The sequence below is a fragment of the Mustela lutreola genome, chromosome 10 (assembly GCF_030435805.1).
Source record: "Mustela lutreola isolate mMusLut2 chromosome 10, mMusLut2.pri, whole genome shotgun sequence".
Lineage (NCBI taxonomy): Eukaryota > Metazoa > Chordata > Mammalia > Carnivora > Mustelidae > Mustela > Mustela lutreola.
The window spans coordinates 30,062,500-30,080,913 of record NC_081299.1 but is presented as its reverse complement, the minus strand read 5'-3'; the positions used below and the strand labels follow the sequence as shown (position 1 = coordinate 30,080,913).

The window sequence follows — 18,414 nt, the reverse complement described above, 5'->3', positions numbered from 1 at the left end:
CTTCAAAAGAGACTGCTGATCAATTCTGCCCTGTCAAAACCAAAAGACTATCTCCTCATCTGTAAACCGAAGGGGAAAGGGATAGACTAAATTGTGTCTTGATAGCCTTTCTTTTTCTTTAGTTCTAAAAGTTTTAAAGAAGCCATACCAGAATCCTGAGTCTTCCTGGTCCTATACTGTAAGACACTAGAAACCCTGTCCCCTGAAGAACAAACAAGAGAAAGAACCAAGAATTCTTGACCTACAGAAAGTTCCAGGCAATGTGATCAATGTGAAGTATCTGAAGGGCTGGGATGTGGGAGGAAGGAGGCTTGTACTGGATGTCTCCTTAAGCTGGTGCACTAAGATCCAAGGGCGGATTTGAAACCAACAAAAAGCCTTCTCATAGCTATTCAAAGAATAAAGTGTCCCCTAAAATGATGACTTTCCTGACCCTTGAGGTGTTTGAGCAGAAATCCATTACAATCATTTGGCAAGGATTTGGGGAAACAAATCTTCTATCAGTTTGTCAGGGTGAATTTTAAGGTTCCTATCACGCTGACACACTGTGATCCTAAGGGGTATGATCAGCCTATAGATCTGATACTTAACACTTCAGGGAATCTGGGTCTTAATTTTCCTTTAATTATTCAGTACAACTGGAAAAACCCAGGGAAGGCAAGATCAATTTCACTAGCAAGTCTCCCTGGCCAAATACACTCACTTAAGTGTTCAGATATCATAACAGACTGTTTAGTGTGCCAGGGCCCCTCTGGTTGGAAGAATCTGAGGAATTCTGGCTCTCGACTAGGGTGGGTGGTTATTCCATTATAAAGAATGATCTTGATGTGGAATCACAAACTTCATGGCCAGAAATTCCTTTCCTGTTTCCTCACCCAGTCAGGTGCCAACCAATTCAGTCTTCTTAAGCACTCCCCATATCTATCTATTTACCTTATTCTCACTATTCTGGCCAAATGCTCCATATTGTGATATAAATAAACAGAGCATTTTAACAATTATGAAGTTCAAATTCAAAGTATTTATTGGCTTAAGTTCTACTCTCTGACTATAAAGTGTTAAGAAATTTATTATAGAGAAATCTCCCAAAGTTCAAACACACTCTATAGAAAGGATTACATAAAGTTGCCCAATTCTCTCCCCCACCACAAAAAAAAAGAAGCCAGAGAGTGCTATCTACTGTGCACTGCTCCTTTTTTTATCATCAGTATGTGTTTAGGAAGAAATCAGGAGAGGAAGCACAGGGCTCTTTCCTCCACGTCTTTTTTTTTTTTTTTTTTTTCAAATCTGTTCATGAGTTTCTCTTTAGTTTTGGTATGTGGAACTCTGCCAATAGCCATCTCAGTGACTGAAATAAATACCTGATATAGCTTTCAGCCTCTTGTTACCCTGATAGCTCCAACAAAAAAAGCATCTGTTCATTTCACATGCTGTGTGTAAACTTTTTAAAAGACAAGTACAGGGAGCTCCAGAGAACCTCTTTGAATGCTTCCCCCACTCCTGTAACCACAAATATAAGTGCTGAAGCCAAATTTCAAATTAGTTTCCAGTTAGTTGATTACAAAGTTCAAAGAATTCTCTACTTAGAGATTCGTAAGAACGAAATTTGGTGTTGGATTTTCTTTCAGTGAACTTAGAAGAAAGAACAATCCTGGTCCTTCCTGCTGTCTTCTTAATTAAAGACAGCTGGGTAGAGTCTCCTCACACCCTAACACAGCTCCCTCTCCAAGTTTTGAACCCGACATTTTGCCTTTGCGCCTATGCTCCAGTCATAAACCACCAGCTTCCTAGGACAATCTGGAGACCCCAGGTCCACACTTCCCCAGATTCTTTAATGCCTCTTCATGCAACCCTCACTCTTGGAGGATTTGTTCTGATTAGAGGAGGATACAGAAGACTGGTTACATCTTGCACATTTTAAATCTACAAAATGGGGACGCCTGGGTGGCTCAGTTGGTTAAGCAGCTGCCTTCGGCTCAGGTCATGATCCCAGCGTCCTGGGATCGAGTTCCACATCGGGCTCCTTGCTCCACAGGGAGCCTGCTTCTCCCTCTGACTCTGCCTTCCACTCTGTCTGCCTGTGCTCGCTCGCGTTTGCTCGCTCTCTGACAAATAAATAAATAAAATCTAAAAATAAATAAATAAATAAATAAATCTACAAAATGCCTTTCATCTTAGGCTCGCTAGACTTTACAAGCATTTATTTAGTGGCAAGTGGAAACACCACAGTATTAGTCTGTACCTGTTGGGCTTCAGTAACTACCATCCTAAGGTGTTTTTATTACATAAAGATGGCTATGGAGTGGCTCATTAAGCAATACAACATGATGTGAAGCTTCTTTTAAATGGGATACTAAGGATTTTGATGCTCTGTGAGCTCACATGTGTTTCCAAACCCATGAGAAAACTTTCCACACACTCTGCAGGAACTCTCATGACCCCTGTAAGCCCTTTCCTGCTTGCAGACTTTCCAAAAAACAGTGTATTAATCCCTCTTTTAGCCACTCACCAAGATAGTAACGACAAAAGCACCGGGCCCTGTGAATTAGAAAAGACTGGACAGGGGCGCCTGGGTGGCTCAGTGGGTTAAGCCGCCTTCGGCTCGGGTCATGATCTCAGGGTCCTGGAATAGAGTCCAGCATCGGGCTCTCTGCTCGGCAGGGAGCCTGCTTCTTCCTCTCTCTCTCTGCCTGCCTCTCTGCCTACTTGTGATCTCTCTCTGTCAAATAAATAAATAAAATTAAAAAAAAAAAAAAAACAGAAAAGACTGGACAGAAGAGTAGAGGGAAGGAAGGCAGGGGGAATCAGGGAAGGCTTTATGGAGGGAATTACATTTACTCACTGGGATATGGATATGTAGAGATGGTAAAGACAAGATTTCTAAGTGAAAGGTCAGAGGCAGGGAGCCTACAGAAGCAAATTCAAAGTCAGCATGGCTTACATACAGTGAGTAGAAAAGGGAAAAATGAGAGGTCAAAATGGTAAGTAGCTTAAGGCCAGTTCACCAAGGCCCTTGAATGCCAAGCATGAATTTATGCTTCTTTATTCAGAAAACCATTATAACATTGAAATTTACTTATTTAAACTTACCAGGGACTCATGAGAGTTACTGAGTGGTGCGATGAACGTCTCCCAATAGTTTGGGAGTGCTCATTAAACTGCCATTTAATATATGTGATCTCATTTTAAAAATCCAAATTCTTAAATTAAAAATAAAGCTTGAGGTGGTAAATTTACTTGTCTAAAGTAGCACAGCTAGTGAAAATCCAAGCTCTTAAGATTTGAGCTTATGTTTGATGATACTGCATTGGTTTCTGTACAGAATAAGCTTAGATGGGGAAGATTGAAGGTGGAGCAATCAGGAGGACTTTGCAGTTCAGTCAAGAGGTACCAAAAGCCTGAACTCATGAAAATGAGGAAGGGAGCTGTGAAGGAAATCACAGAAACAGAATATTTGGACTTCAAAGCTGACCAGACAGAAGGCAGAGGTTAAGGGGAAAATAAAACAATGCTATCGCATTACTCTTGTATTCCTGAGGGCATAATTGTCCTATAAAACAGCAGTAGAGGGGAAGAAACAATTTGAAAATGTAAACATTCAATTTAGAGTATACTGAATGTGAAGTACTCAAAGACAACCTATGGGGAGGTGTCCAGAAAGGCCCCTTACACAAAAGATAGAAGTTTGGGGTAGAGATACAGATTTGGAAGCCTTCCCCATAAAAGAATGAGGGGGTGGACATCCAGGGATTAAATGTGCGTTAAAAGGGAAGAGGGCAGATGACCAAATTTTAGACCACATACTTGGGAAGTAGGAGGACAAACCAAAAAAGAAAGCAGAATAGCAGCCAGAGAAGAGAATGGAGAGAATACCATGTCAGGAAAGAAAATGCACAGGAGGGTTTTGAGAGCGAAGAAGCTATGATATTAAATGCTGCATAACAGATGAGGAGGACGATGAGTTAGACAAGACTACTAGACTTGACAACTAGGACATCAGTGCATACTTCCAAGAAAACAGTCTCAGTGCCGTGATAGCGGCTGGATCACATTAGTGGGTTAAGGATAAGCAGTGGTGAGAAAGTACCGATCCTCCCTTCTTCCTGAGACTCTGTTCATTTGGCTTCCATGACACGATGCTATCCTGACACTATCTTTTTAACTAGTACTTCTTTGACCTTTGGGTTCCTCTTTCTGTCCTCTTAAGGCAAGTAACTTCATAAGATATAGCCTTGATTCTTTTCAACTTGTTCAATATTTACTAGGTCTACTATGTGCTCCAAATTATGCCAGACACCAAAGGGAGAAAAATGATGAGCAATATGCGGTCAGGAACCTATATTCCAGTAGGGGCGGCAGACATACATTTTAATTCACTTGTAGTAAGTACTCTGAAAGAAAAGCAAGCAGTACTAGGAGAGCATCAGTCAAGGCGGCCTGATCTGCAGGCTCAGGAAAGGCTCTCCTGAGAAAATGGCCATGTGAGCATTCACTTGGGACTGAGAACAGTCATTCCTGCTCCAGGTTTGCAGGACTTTACAACTTTTGCATGTTAACAGCTTCACATAACTGCTTGGTTATTTCTACGAAACAGGCCTTTGGGGTGAATTGCCAAGAAATCTTGCCATAGGGGTCCTTTTTCCAATATTAGAAAAGGAGTTAGGATAAATAATTCAGAGGGAAGAGATTTATGAAAACTGTCTCTTCCATTTTGTTACTAAAGCAGTTCTTACCATCGATCGACAACCAACCAACTTTGGTTTGAATGTAAAGAACTGGACCCAAATCAGAGCTTTTCCTTTGGGAACAAACTGCAAGACGGCAGAGACATTAAATGGGTTACTTAGATAGATGCAATGAATTCAAGCTGGAGGAGGTCTCGGAGAAGTTCAATTTCTTTGAATTCTTAGCATCCTCTTCCCTTGACTCATATATACATAAAACCGAATATTAAAAACATTTCTGCTGAAACTGTGAAGAATTAAAGCTTTTCTGTAAAACTATCTGGATCTGGTATATATGCTACACAGAGAGATTAATTATATCTGTGTTTTTTAAGCTGCTTTTCTCTGAAACTAAGCTGATACCTTTTCCCCCTCACACCTCAATGTTTTAATTAAAGATTGATTAATATTAAGAGATATCTCTCCCAAAGATGCTGACTTGGTAGTTGCCACTGTATGGCAACAGGTGAACATAACATGGTCTATGTTAAAAGATAATTAGGTCAAGGACCTTGAGATCATTAAAATTGATCTGATGGGTAACTGAGTTACTGAGGAAGTCACTGAGCTGGTAATGGCTTCTGGTTAATTCTGGTTAATGATATGAAAATAACACTGATTTGTAGAACACATAAGCCAAGGTCAAAATGGTCTCAGAAAAACATGCTCACTGTGGGATTTTGATATGTATAAGTTAACAAGTTAATAAGTAAGTAAGCACATGTATGTACGTGTGCATCAAGTACATTTAAAGTTGTGTTACAAGTCATGACCCATATTGCCTATATACTGCAACTCTAATGTTAGAAACCAGCTCTATACTTGTTCCCCTCAAAAACTGCTCAGGAAAGCTGTTGTCCAATCACCTGTTTCACTGCTGCCACCAAGCGAATTTTACTTTACCCTCATAATCTCCATTTTTCCAGGAAAAGAAAGAACTAATCTAATTGGGTACTGGGCCTTAGAGCAAATCTTCTGGAGAATAACTATCTCTAGGCACAAAGGGCATAAACTTCTTATTAAAAAGATTTTATAATATTCTAATTTGTGTGCCTGGATACCTTTTTTTTTTTTTAATAAGAGATTATAGGGGTGCCTGGGTGGCTCAGTCTGTTGGGCATCTGCCTCCGGCTCAGGTCATGATCCCAGGGTTATAGGACTGAGCCCCACATCTGGCTCCCTGCTTGTCGGGAAGCCTGCTTCTCCCTCTCACCCTGCTGCTCCCCCTGCTTGTGTTCCCTCTCTTGCTCTCTCTGTCAAATAAAATAATAAAATCTTTTAAGAAAAACAAACAAACAAATAAATAAATAATTTAAAAATAAGAGATTATTATCATTTATTGAGCACTTAATATATGCCTAGTGCTTTCATCTACATCACTTCATTTAACTCTCATAAAAACTCTAAAGGTAACCATTTCACATTTTATAGTTAAAATAACTATACAGAAAGGTTAAGTGATTTCCCCCAAGGTCACATGCAGCTAGTATATGACAGAGCCAGAACTCAACGCTGAGTATTTCTGACTCAGACTCCTTCCTTTTTTTTTTTTTTTTTTAAACTACACTAAGTCGCATGCAGTATGAAGACTCTTTCTAGCTGTGAACTAATCAGGCCAGTGACAATGACTCTAAAGTGATGGGTAACAACTACAAGATGGTATTTCAGGATCTGGCTTTGGTTAAGCATAACTGAAGTAGCAAGTTTCTTTGTTTTGTTCAGGCTAATATCAAAATGAAACTGTGTTCCTTTAACATATGCTAACTAGTAAAGAAGGAAGAGAGCCCACAGGCAAAGAGAGGTGAGGAATCTAGGCTAGAATTAGAATTTCTCAGGATTCACAAGGATTTGCCTCAGGTCTTGCAAAGTAGACAGCATTTTGAATCCCAGAGCTCACATGGCTTATGAGAAATAAAGAGCACTCATCTAATCAGTCATATATTCACTAATCTCCAAGTACATGCACAGCAATATGTTAACTACTTCTAGGGACACAAAAATGTATTCACTGAGATTAGAGATGGGACAAATGCATAGAATCAGAAAACACCAAAGTTTGGCAGTCTATGATAAAGGCCAAATGAGTTACACATCTTAAGTGGTCTAGGAGAACAGAAGTTGTGAGCTGGGTAGATCAAGGAGGCTTTGGGGGAGACACAGGACTTGGACCAAGCCTTGAGGTTTGGGTAGAGATAGGCAAAATGTATAAGGAGAGTTTGGGATGAGTGGATGGGGTGGATGGGTGGTCTATATAGGAAATAGCACTGGAAAAATAGTGGGGATCAAATACGGAGTTTCCATGGCTGCAGAAGGAAAAGACTAGAGGCACAGATATAGATCAGTTCTGAAGGAGGCCATAATTTAATCCATCAGATCAGATGGCTTCTACATTGGTCTGGGTGAAGGATAAGCACCCACAGAAAGAAGGGTGAAAATAGAACCCAAGGGAAAAGCACCTTGGAGGCCCAAGTTCTAGAAGGCTACAGCGTAATTTGTCTTTTTTTTTTTTTTTTTCCGTGGGAACCATGTGCATACATGCTTGCTGTCCAATCAAAGAAGCTCTCTGCATTCCTAACAGAGGATCCTTTGTTCCAAACAGCAAGGCTCCAAAGAGACAAAGTTTGATAAAATCACACTGAGATCAGGACTCCCAGCTGGTGCTGGGGCTGATGCCATTCCATAACACACCCTACAGGAAGCAGCTTGAGATACACAGTTGATTGATTTCCACAGCAGGAGGCTTGTGGCGGGGTGGGGACTGGTCAAGTATTAAGAGAATTCTTTAGCCACTAACTCAAATTAGTTCACCAGGATCCTAACTTTATCCAACAGATCTGTGTAAGTCACTCTCCAAACTAACACTATTTTAACTTATTTTTGAAAAAAAGGGAGGAAAACCATGAAGCTTTGCCAGGTAGTGCAACTCTTTTGTCAGTTAACTCTTGTCATTCCATCTGGAGAGAGGGAAAAAAATATCAAACCCCCACCTCGCTAGAAGTGGGCTGAATAAGATGCTAGTAGCAGCTCCTCTAGTTGTAGCAGTCAAAATGTCTCTGGATATTGCCAAATGTCCCCAAGGGGGAAAACTGCCCCCAACTAATGGTTAAGCATGGTTTTTTGTACCAAACAAACCTTTCACATCCCAGTTCTAACAGCCACTTGCTGTTGGCTTGAACAAGATACTATAACACCTTTAAGTTGCAGTTCTCTTGTCTGCAACTGGAATTTTTTTTTAAAGATTTTATTTATTTATTTGATAGAGAGATCACAAGTAGGCAGAGAGGCAGGCAGAGAGACAGGGAAGCAGGCTCTATGATGAGCAGAGAGCCTGATGTGGGGCTCGATCCCAGGACCCTGAGACCATAACCTGAGCAGAACGCAGAGGCTTAACCCACCGAGACACCCAGGCACCCATGCAACTGGAATTTTAAATGTCTGATTGATGGGGGATTACGGTTTGAGCTTGGACTTAGGGTGTCTCTCACCGGACTTGCCACCACACATCACTGCCCTTGCACTCCCTTGTGCCTGCTTCTCATAACACACTGTCCCCCCATGAGGCCTGGCACAGAGCAAGTGCTCAGTAAGAACGGACTGAAAGAAATAACGAGCCCCTTCCTCCCAACCCCCACCAAGGGATCCATGGACCATCGCAGCACTTATTCTTATCCTGGAGGGGCCAAAGTTCTGAAAGGTCCATGTTTCAAATCACAGTGTTAGTAGCAGGAAAACAACTTGTTAAGGCCTAGGGAGTAAGTATGTCCCATTAATCTTCCACGGCCAACATCAGAGACTGGTATTTGAAGAGCACTTGGTAGTGGTAATGGCTAAGTATTAAGGAAGGTGGGGAGGGAGCACATTCTTCCCATAGCTAGGTTTCCCAACCGGGACAGCTGAGACTTGGGAAGAATCCGTTTGGCAGGAGACAGCCCTTTGGTGCAGTGATGCTTTGGTGCAGTGACCTGACACGACTCCCCGTGGGACCCATTTCATTCCTGGTGAACCAACCAACCCTAACAATAAAGTGCTCTTCAGAGCAACTCATCACACTTCCTAGAGGCTCCCTGTTTATGCTACGACCTGTGTGCCAGCCAGCTAGCTTGAAAGTGCCTGGGATTTTTCTGAAGCTACAGCTGAGGACTAGGCCAAGGCTTGAGAACGGTTCATTTCCAGACACAATGAGAAACGGGCCTGTTCTGCAAGTCTGTGCTTATCTCAACCGTGTTCACTAATCAAATATTCAACAAATGAAGGTAAGTTCTGCATGGGGTGAATTCTAGTTTTTCTGGAAACATTTTTCTTCCTTCGTGTACAAGATCATATGGTGAACCTCAGTTGCAAATGCTACGTGCGGACACAATCTGTGAAGAATTTCAGTAAATTAAAATCAAACTGCTCAGTCCTTTCTTTTGTTGCTTTAAAATCTTCCCTTGCTATCAAAATTTCCAGACAGATTTTTTTTTTGGGGGGGAGGAGTTTGAAATCCATCAATGCTTTCTTGACAAGTTTCCATTTGGTTTTACTACCTTCACTGAAGCGTGAGGCTCCTTTAAGATGATGTAATGGCTGCAATCTTGGGATTTTGCTTTGTGATGCTGTTATTTAAAATACTAATGGGGATACTGTAAAATGAGGCTGGAAAGACTTCAACATAAAGCAAACCTGAAGTCCTTAAAGGCACCTTCTTCACCTTCTCCCCACCCAGTTGCTACAGTGGGGGCTGAAGGGATTATTACAGAGCACTGGGATTCTTTGGGTGGGGTGTTGAGGGCTGGTCTCTGAAGGGTTATAAATATCAGCAGCCAAACTGTGAGTTCCTGGGCTGAGGAGAGCAACTGACAGACCATAGTCTCCCCTTAAAGGCAGGGAAGGAGGAAACCTCCTGAAGTATTTCCACACAGGAAGTTCCTCTTCTCTTTAGAAATGCATCATCAACCAAACACCTGCATCAACAACTCCACAGAAAATAAACTGCTGATGCCAGGGAAAGTGCCTAGGAAATTTTAAACCAGACACTGATTAGTACCAGCAAAAATCAGGAGTCCAGGGCTTGGCCTAAAGGAAGGCTGACTTAGAGGCAGTTGCTGCTGCTACCACACAGTCTTCATCAGATTAGGAGAAGGTGTCTGCTACATAAATATTTAACTTAATCAACCAGCACTTTTTCCCGCTGAATTCTGTTTCCCACATGAAGGTGGCAATTTTCTTCAACGCAGTGGTTCTCAACCGAGAGAGATTTTTGCGTTCCAGGGGACGTCCAGCAATGTCTAGATAGGCATTTTTGGTTGTTACACTGGGGCAGGGTTGCTACTGGCATCTAGTGGGTAGCGATCAAAGAGGCTGCTGAACATCCTGCCATGCACAGGACAGCCTCCCACCACAAAGAACTATCCAGCCTAAAATGTCAAGGGCATTCTCTCTACTGTTCTAGGACATTCTCTTTACTTCCTTTGGACCCTCATAGTTCCTATTGGAGTAGCCTCGTTTAAGGAAGGAAGGAGGAAGGAAGGAAGGAAGGAAAATAGGAAGGAAGGAAAGAAGGGAAAGGAAGGAGGGAGAGAAAAAACCAAAAACCAAGACAGGCCAAGGGTCAGCACAAGGCAGGAGCGGGGCTGCCTACTCAACTTATCTTGCTGTTGTAAAGCTGGAAATAACTGAAACCTCCAGGTGACAGACAGGTCACACCAAGTGTGATTTCCTTTCTTTCCAAGGGCAGGTAGATAATGCTGATCTTATTTGCTTTATTCTCTAGTGAATCTAACTGGCAAAACTGAAGATGGGCTGATACTATCTTTGTAATTGTTTGAAAGGCAGGGAAGTATCTTTGTGCAAATTGGCAGTCTTTCAGCTCCATGTCAAGCCCAGTCTTCTCAAGAGTTTTCAGAGGGAAGCCTAAACTTGCCTTCCATAAAGAAAAAAAAAAAAAAATCAAAGAGATTTACACGGCTTTCTTGTTCTGGTGTTCTGGTGGGATACTGAGGTCTCCAGACAAAGGCTGTAAGCACGTGCAATCCCTGACCCTGGGCTCTACTCCGCCTGAATTAGGATTAAGGACAGTCCTAAGGAAGGCTGCTGCCTTACCTATCTATATCCCAACAGTCTAGCCTCAAAGGCAAGGAAGGAAAAGACGTAACAGGCTTGGATGCTTCCAGCACACCATTAGGCAAAGTGAACCTTTGTGAGAAACCTATGGACCCTAAAAGGGTTTCCATTTTCCCCACTTGTTCTTTCTTGTCATGGAGTGTGGCGTGCTGAATCTGAAGCCTGGCCCAAATACACCCTAAATATAAATTAACACATGAAGGAGCACCTGGGTGGCTCAGAGGGCTGAGCCTCTGCCTTCGGCTACGGTCATGGTCTCAGGGTCCTGGGATCGAGCCCCGAGTTGGGCTCTCTGCTCAGCGGAGAGCCTGTTCCTCCCCCACCCCCTCCGCCTGCCTCTCTGCCTACTTGTGATCTCTGTCTGTCAAATAAATAAATAAAATCTTAAAAAAAAAAAATTAACACATGAAATACAGAGTGCAAAGAGCATCCGGGTTTCCTGATGCTGCTCTTGATGCCCAAATCACCACCTACTTTCTGACTGAGAGGCCACTGTGGTTCTGGGGCAGAGGTGTGTGTGTGTGTGTGTCTGTTTCTGTATGTGTGTGCGCGCGTGTGTGTACAGGAAGGGGTTTGAAAGTTTGAGACTCAGAATGATCTCAATTCTTGACTATAAAACTGGCACAGGGAATTTCAAAATGAGGAAAGCCTCTTGTTATCATCAGAGTTACTAGATTTCTTTGGCTTGAGTTTCGGTGAAATAAAGGTCCTTTCTTTCTTGTTAGTGTCCTGTTATGCACATACGATTCCTTCTCCTCAATAATCACTGACTCTCTTGGTCAGGAAAACAGAACTTCCTGAAGAGATTAGCCAACTTCTTTTCCTTTCAGTTTTCTGAAAACATGCTCAACATTCTCATTTGAGATTTCTGGAATGACTGAATCCAGTGAAGCACCTAATTCAGGAAGGTTTGAGGTTTTTGCTTGTTTAGAGTGGGAGAGGATTCTCTGCCCATTTGATAGATCCTCACTGGCTGACCAGATTCTATCATTTATTCAGAAGTAACTGACGGGAAAACCTTCCCTCAGAATAATGGCTTTCAGTTTTTCACGTTCATTTAAGGAAGAAATAACTTTTCCCACAAGCTGCCCTTCTACGCATTTCTCAGCACTACTGCACCGTCCCAAGTAAGCCCGGGGTTGTCCCCAGACCTGACTCATCTGTCTTTTCCACCCATCTGCAGTGGAGTTAGCCAGCTCAGAGCAGAGCCCACGCTTCTGTCTATAGACTCATATCCTCTGCTTGTCAGCAGATTCTGTGCTGAGAGTGTGGTCCCACCACTGGACTGGATCCCAGGACCCTGAGACCACAACCTGAGCCAAAGGCAGACGCTTAACTGACTGAGCCACCTAGGCACCCCTCTGGTTTTGGCTTATTAAAAACACTTTGAGTCTGAAAACAGAGTCACACTTTATGATGGAAGATTAATCCATTGCTGAATATAGAGCACATTAACTCAAAACTCAATACTCAAACCATGAAAATGACGCAGTCCTTAGAATGGGTCCAAAAAGACCTTCCCTTTACTCACCCTCTAGGGGACTGTAGAACTGACACACTGAGCTTCCCCCCTCCCATTGTTTTCACTTCCCATGAGCTCAGCAGGAGTTGAGCCAGGAGTGTGCTCCTCCCCTCCAGACCGAAGGCCTTTGCTGGGAGGAGGCAAAAACACTTCCCAACGCCTTTGACTTTATAAGGTGGACCTGTGGAATCAGGATTCTGATTTGCGCCCTCAACTTGAGGAGGATACACACAGGGCACACAGCTCCACCACCCTCTTTCTCTCTTTTCTTCCAGCCTTGCATTTCAACACCAGTCCCCTGCAGAGAAACACACTCTGAGGTGACAGCTCCTCAGTGTCTGGTCCCAGCCTTTACAAGGTATTGGTAGTGGGAGGCGTATTTTTAGAAATCAGTGAAACAAATATGCTACCTTAAACGAGGAAGCAGACTGAACTTTGAGCACTTTCAGGCTACATATATAGGCTACAAATAAAATACGGTAATGGCCAGTAATTTCTTAAAATCTTCCAGCTACATCAAAATTCAGAATGTTTCTAGCAACCGAGGATTAGATGAAAAGGAAATGATTAGTTATCCTCAAATCCAAACACTCTGTATGCCTGCCTATGGACTCTTTTTGTTATATTCCAGCTTGTATTTAATGCAATTTTAACAGGCTTGTTTACTTCATTTTCTAGCTCACTGAAGATGAGAAGCAAGGGACAGACTGGTAAAGGCAGGCCCAGTGATGGCAGTGAGAAGTTACTGCTAGCCGGGGAAGAGGAAGAAAGAAGCTACACACACGCTAAGAGGCACTAAACAAGAACTTCAATACCCAACTCAACCTGCACAGACATTTAGGAACAGTCAGTACAAAGCAGCGCCAAATGTCTCCAATATCCTTGAGGATATCCCCATCGGAGAGAACAGCATCATCTTTTTACTAATGTTAACCTGCACTCATCAAGAAAAACGTCTGTACAACATAGTTAGAAGATTAGGCAAATAAGATTTAAAATAATTCCCATGTAAATCAGAATCTAGTTTGATAAAACTATTTTGGAGCCCAAAGGGATAGGCTTCAGTTTTCTAAGAAATTCATTTAGTTAGTTAGACAGTTAATCCTAAGTAACCCAGAGCCTAGAGAAGACAGTCTCTCCTTGGAGGTGCTTATAGTGAAAGAGGCTGGGACACCACACGTGATGAAGCAAGAGGCCTGCCTGCCTGCCCCGGGAATGGAGGTGTGGGAGTTTCCAAGAGGAAAACACGTGGGCTCACAGGTCTGAATTTTCCCTTCCTCCCCTCTCCTTATTTGGGGCCTCAAGAATCCCCCAAACGATGACTTGTCACTCCAAAGTGCACGTCTCCAAACACTGGAAGGGGCCTTCAGCCAACGTTCCGCTTCAGAGCTGAACATCCCCTAAGCTGAGGGCCCTTCTGAAATAGCCACCCTTCTTTACTTGGTCTTGTAACTTTTCTCAGGACCACAGGGCTCTGCCCTGGTGTCGATACCACCTCTCCATCTGTGGCTGTACTTGAAAGAATCCTGATAGGCAGGGGTTTTAGGGAACAAAGAGACTTTGATGGCAGTATGATGGTGTACATGGGAATAATTAACACCAGTGATGGAAGTAAAGTACTCGAAGTAGCCTTTCCACATCTACTCTGTGCACCAAGAAGGAAAAGCAGCAGAGGGGCCACCAGCAGTGGAGTGAGGCCCTCTTTGGCAGTGACAAAAAAGGAAACTCAGGATGAAAGGCTCCCATCCTGAAAGCCATGACCCACCAGTCCTGAGAGTTCCAAGCCCCTAACCTGGAAAATCGTATTTTTGAGTCAACTCCTCCCATCTTCCCCTGTTGTTTTAATTCTGGAAATTCTGACTCAGGCAAAGAAATAAAACATTTTTGCAGTTAGGGCGGTGCTTTTCAAACTCTTCTATACAAGTACAAGTTCTTCAAGAACTTGTACTCCTGGGGGTTTGGGTTATAGTCTTAAGCACTGCCTGATATAAGTTGGAAATTTCTTTGAAACGTCACATTTTACCTTAGTAACTCATGAGAATTTTTACTTTACTTCATAATACATCAACAACTTTCCTCTGAAATAGGAGGGAAAAAAATCAACACTTTGGGAAGATGACCCTTGTTTATGACTTCTCACATCTCACCTGAAAAATAGGGACCTGGAGAAAAACCTGGGGCTGTTACAAATCTCAAGAGGAGATTCTCAGAGTAAACAGTAATATTTGGACATTTCTTTCTATACCCTTAGTTGGTTATCAACATTGAAATAAATTACAACAGAAAAATATTCAAACCAGTTGCCCAGAGTCCAAGAGACTGTTTAGTCTCCAGACAGAGTGCTCTGATGGTGTTGGAAATGAGAACAGAGGCCCCGGAGACAGAAGTTAAGATGTATATACAACGGGTTTTAAGCTACATGAAAAGAAATACATATCAGATAGCAAAAGATTAAAAAACAAAAGGGCAAGACTTACCTTAAACTCTGCTAGTTGTTGGTTGATGAGATCCACTTCGGTCCCCACGACCCACTGAAGTGCCTCCCCTTCCTCTGCTGCCGTGGTCATGTCATTGAGGGCTTTCAGCTTCCTGTAGAAGTCCTCCACGCGGCCCAGCGTCAGCTCCAGCTGCTCCTGGCGAGCCCTGCTCCTCTCTGTCAGTTTACCACACTGTTTGTTCAGGGCTTCCAGCTCCCTCTTGAGACCTAACAAGTCCAAAGTCCCCTCCTCCTCTAGCATCTGCCGACACTCTGCTTCAGAGGCCTCTATATCTAACCTGAGGGCTTGGATTTTGTGGAGGAATAGCCGTACATCCTCAATTTGGGACTGGAGGCTATCGGTGTCTCTGCCGATGGCACCCATGCTGTCTAGCTCATCGTCCAGGTCCGCCAGCTGAGAAAACATCTCTCGAACTCGGCAGTGAAACTGGCCAATCCCCTCCAGCTTGTTTTCCATCGCCATGCAACCACTGTTTACTCTCTGCTTCACTTCCAGGAACTCCTGTTGGGTAACCTCAGCTTGATGTAGAAGTTGGGAAGCATCAGATCCATCTGGGGCATCTTCTACCAAGCCCTGAGTGAAGTTCCTCAGATAGTCTACCTGGGGCTCCAGGGTCTGGAGCACTTCCTGTTGAGCTCTTAGCTTCTCTAGGTTCTTGTTGCTACAGGCTTGAGAGCCCAGAGCATCAAAGATCTCAAGTTGGTGTTTGGCCGCTTCAATCTTCTTTTCAATATTTTTAAAGCTTTCCTGAAACTCCTTGAGTCTCTGAGTCATTTCTTCAAGAGACCCTGTTTTGGTCTGTAGTTCTTCTGTAATGGAATCCATGTTCTGGTTGATCCCAGCCTTCTCATCCCGGATATCATCTTCATCTGTTTCCGAGGAGTTGATCAGAATGTCAGCAGCACTGTTCAGGATTTCTAGCAGGGAGCGGCGCTTTTCCACCTCACTCAGCATAGCCTTTGATCTCAGGAGATTGGACTCCAGCTGCACTGGGTCCAGAGTGACCTGCAAGTCCGGCATCTTGGCCTTACAATCTTCTATCCACGGCACGAGGTCTTCCACGTGCCATTGATATTTCTGAGCTTTCTGCAGACAGTCCTTGAGCCTGGATTGTCTATCTGCAGTTTTTTTACTAAGCTCTTCCCAGTGGCTTTTGAGCTCAACCAACTGGTTTTGTAAAGTCTTCTTTTCTTCTCCAGGAGGTACGGAAAGAAGTAGAGATTCTCCTTCGGCCACAATCACCTCATAGGAACCACTGTGTTGGTTCAGGCTCTTCTGAAACTCTTCATTCTCCTGGAGCTGAGACTGTAGCCGCTCCAATTTTGCAGAAATTGGGCAGTTTTTCGCTTGCTGGCTTTGTTTGTCATCCAACCAAGTTCTCAGTTCATCAAACATTTGCTGGAACTGCTGGGTGCTGGCAAGAGCTGCCTGGAGTCTGTTCATGCGATCAGCTGAAATGAGGAAATCAAATTTAAACCAATCAAATCTGAACATGGCATTTAAAATGTTTGCTGGGAGTATATGGTCTAATCTTAGGGGAAGGAAACTTATGTTAACTGAGGCCCTACCATAAAAGCAGCACAAAGCTGGTCTCCTTCATATACTAGACTTATTTAATCCTCACACCAACCTAATAAGGTGATCTGAATAACAGAAGTAAACTTTTACTTCTAAGCGGGTAAAAAGCCATAAATGTTTCCAGAGAAAGGCAACAAACTGATGACAAAATTCTTCTTGTACAAGGCCATCGTACGCATCTGATTCTGTGTGTGTGCATGTAACTTGACCTGTGAATACACCTATGAGCATGAATCTGGACCTGCAGGCAAAATTGACATTAGTGCTCTTATCGCTGGAACTGCTCCATAAAGCTTCACATATCGTTAGTGCCCAGTCAGTGTATGATAATCACAGCATTTCTCACCATAGCTGGACAAAAGGTTAGGGTAACACTAGTCTGAATCCAAAAGCTACTTACAGGTCACCCTAAATTCTTGGGACTATCACGAAGCCAATCTTTTGGCTTGCCGCTAATGTCAGTAGTACGTGCCTTACCCTAACTTACCTGCAAGGTCTTCTAAACCTTGGAGAGGCAGGGCAACGGTCTCCAAACGCTTCTTCAGCTCATCCTTAAGGTATTGCTCCCCGATGAGTACTGAGAGCTCATCGCATAGTGTCTGTGCCTCCTTAATCTCATGGTCCAATTGCTCCACATCAGATCGAATCTCACTGGTCTCCTCTAGTTGCTGCTTCACAGCCTCAGGTTGGGTGCTAATCGCCGCCTGGCTACTTAGTCGCTGTCCCACTGCCTTGACCTTCTCTGATAGGTCCTGGAGCAGTTCCTGGTACTGGGTGCTTTTGACAATAGCTTGATCAATTTGGCTGGAACGGGAATTGAGTTTGTCAGTCAGCTCAACCCACTTGTGGTTGATGCTCTGGAGTTCTTTCTGTACCTGGCTGGTGGATGGAGAGACATCTCCAGGGCCTGTTAGGATGCCATGAGCCGCCTCATTCAGCTGCTCATGCTGTTGCCTGCGTGCTTCGAATTCCTTCAGCATAAACTGCAAAAGAATTGACATTAAGATGTTTAGAGAAAAAAGATCTAAAAAGAGTGTCAAAACAAAAACTGATTTTAGATTGTGCCAACTAGGGCCAACTCCTTTCGAAAATAAACCAGAAAACTCCAAGGACCAGGCTACTAGGAAAATGTAATATCACTTCTAACAACTGCTTAATAAAAACTTGTTTTGAAAGGGTCATTGATTGTGCCTATTCTATTTCTTTTCCTTATTTGTCCTATTTTCAACAATAGTTACTAAGGTTGGCCTTGTTTTCTGGATTGGCCCTCATCAACTTTGCCAGACAAAACCCAGGCCTCTGAATTGCAAGTCTGGAGCTCTGGGCCCAGAGCTAGCTATATTACTGACTGGGCTTGCCATTTCAACGCTCTATGCCTCTGATTTTTCAAAGTTTCTTTCTTGGAATTCCAACAGCACATACAATCTATACATTACAGCATAGCATGTAATAGATAATGAACGTCTTTAAATCAAGTAGCATGTCTTTTTACACTTTGCTATCCATTGTTTCACTCAGCAAAGTAGTTAGGGTTCAAACTACAGGCTCTGGAGTCAGACTGCTGGGTTCATGGGTTCAAATCCTGACTCTATCACTCGTGAACTATATATATAAGCTTGGTCAGTTCTTAAAGTTTTCTAAATCTCAGCTTCCTCATCTATAAAATGAGCATAGAATGTACTTATCTTGGCTGTTTTAAGGATTAAATTAGACAATTTATGGAAAGTATTCATCACTCACACCGTACATAAGTAAGACACAACTTTAAGGAATAACAGATGTGTAAATGATGAACTAAAACAGAATGTAAAAAAAAGTAAGAATGATAAACACCGATGCAAACGTGGCACTGTGAAAGCAAGAAGTAAGGATGATTAATTCTGTGGAAGATGACAAAAGTGGGCAAAGGAAGTCAGGAAAGCCTTCACAGAGGACACAAGGAAGGAGTTTTCCCAGTGAGCAGACAGTCAAACTGAGGAACAGCATTACA

The 18,414-nt window shown here is 43.0% G+C and overlaps 1 protein-coding gene and 1 long non-coding RNA gene across 7 annotated transcripts in view; one reads left to right on the top strand and one right to left on the bottom strand.

Moving 5' to 3' along the window:
- The window catches only part of LOC131809396 (microtubule-actin cross-linking factor 1), a 321,582-nt gene that overhangs the window by 68,404 nt on the left and 234,764 nt on the right, over positions 1-18,414 (bottom strand). For all 6 annotated transcript variants that reach the window (XM_059136435.1, XM_059136438.1, XM_059136436.1 and 3 more), the window contains exons 57-58: positions 16,912-17,407; positions 14,826-16,297 (exon numbers count right to left, since the gene is read on the bottom strand). In XM_059136435.1, the coding sequence (XP_058992418.1) occupies positions 14,826-16,297; positions 16,912-17,407 (1,968 nt within the window). The remainder of the gene's footprint in view (positions 1-14,825; positions 16,298-16,911; positions 17,408-18,414) is intronic.
- LOC131809401 (uncharacterized) lies at positions 8,584-17,605 on the top strand. Its single transcript, XR_009345156.1, has 2 exons — positions 8,584-8,977; positions 13,027-17,605. It is a non-coding gene; the product is annotated as an uncharacterized LOC131809401 (long non-coding RNA).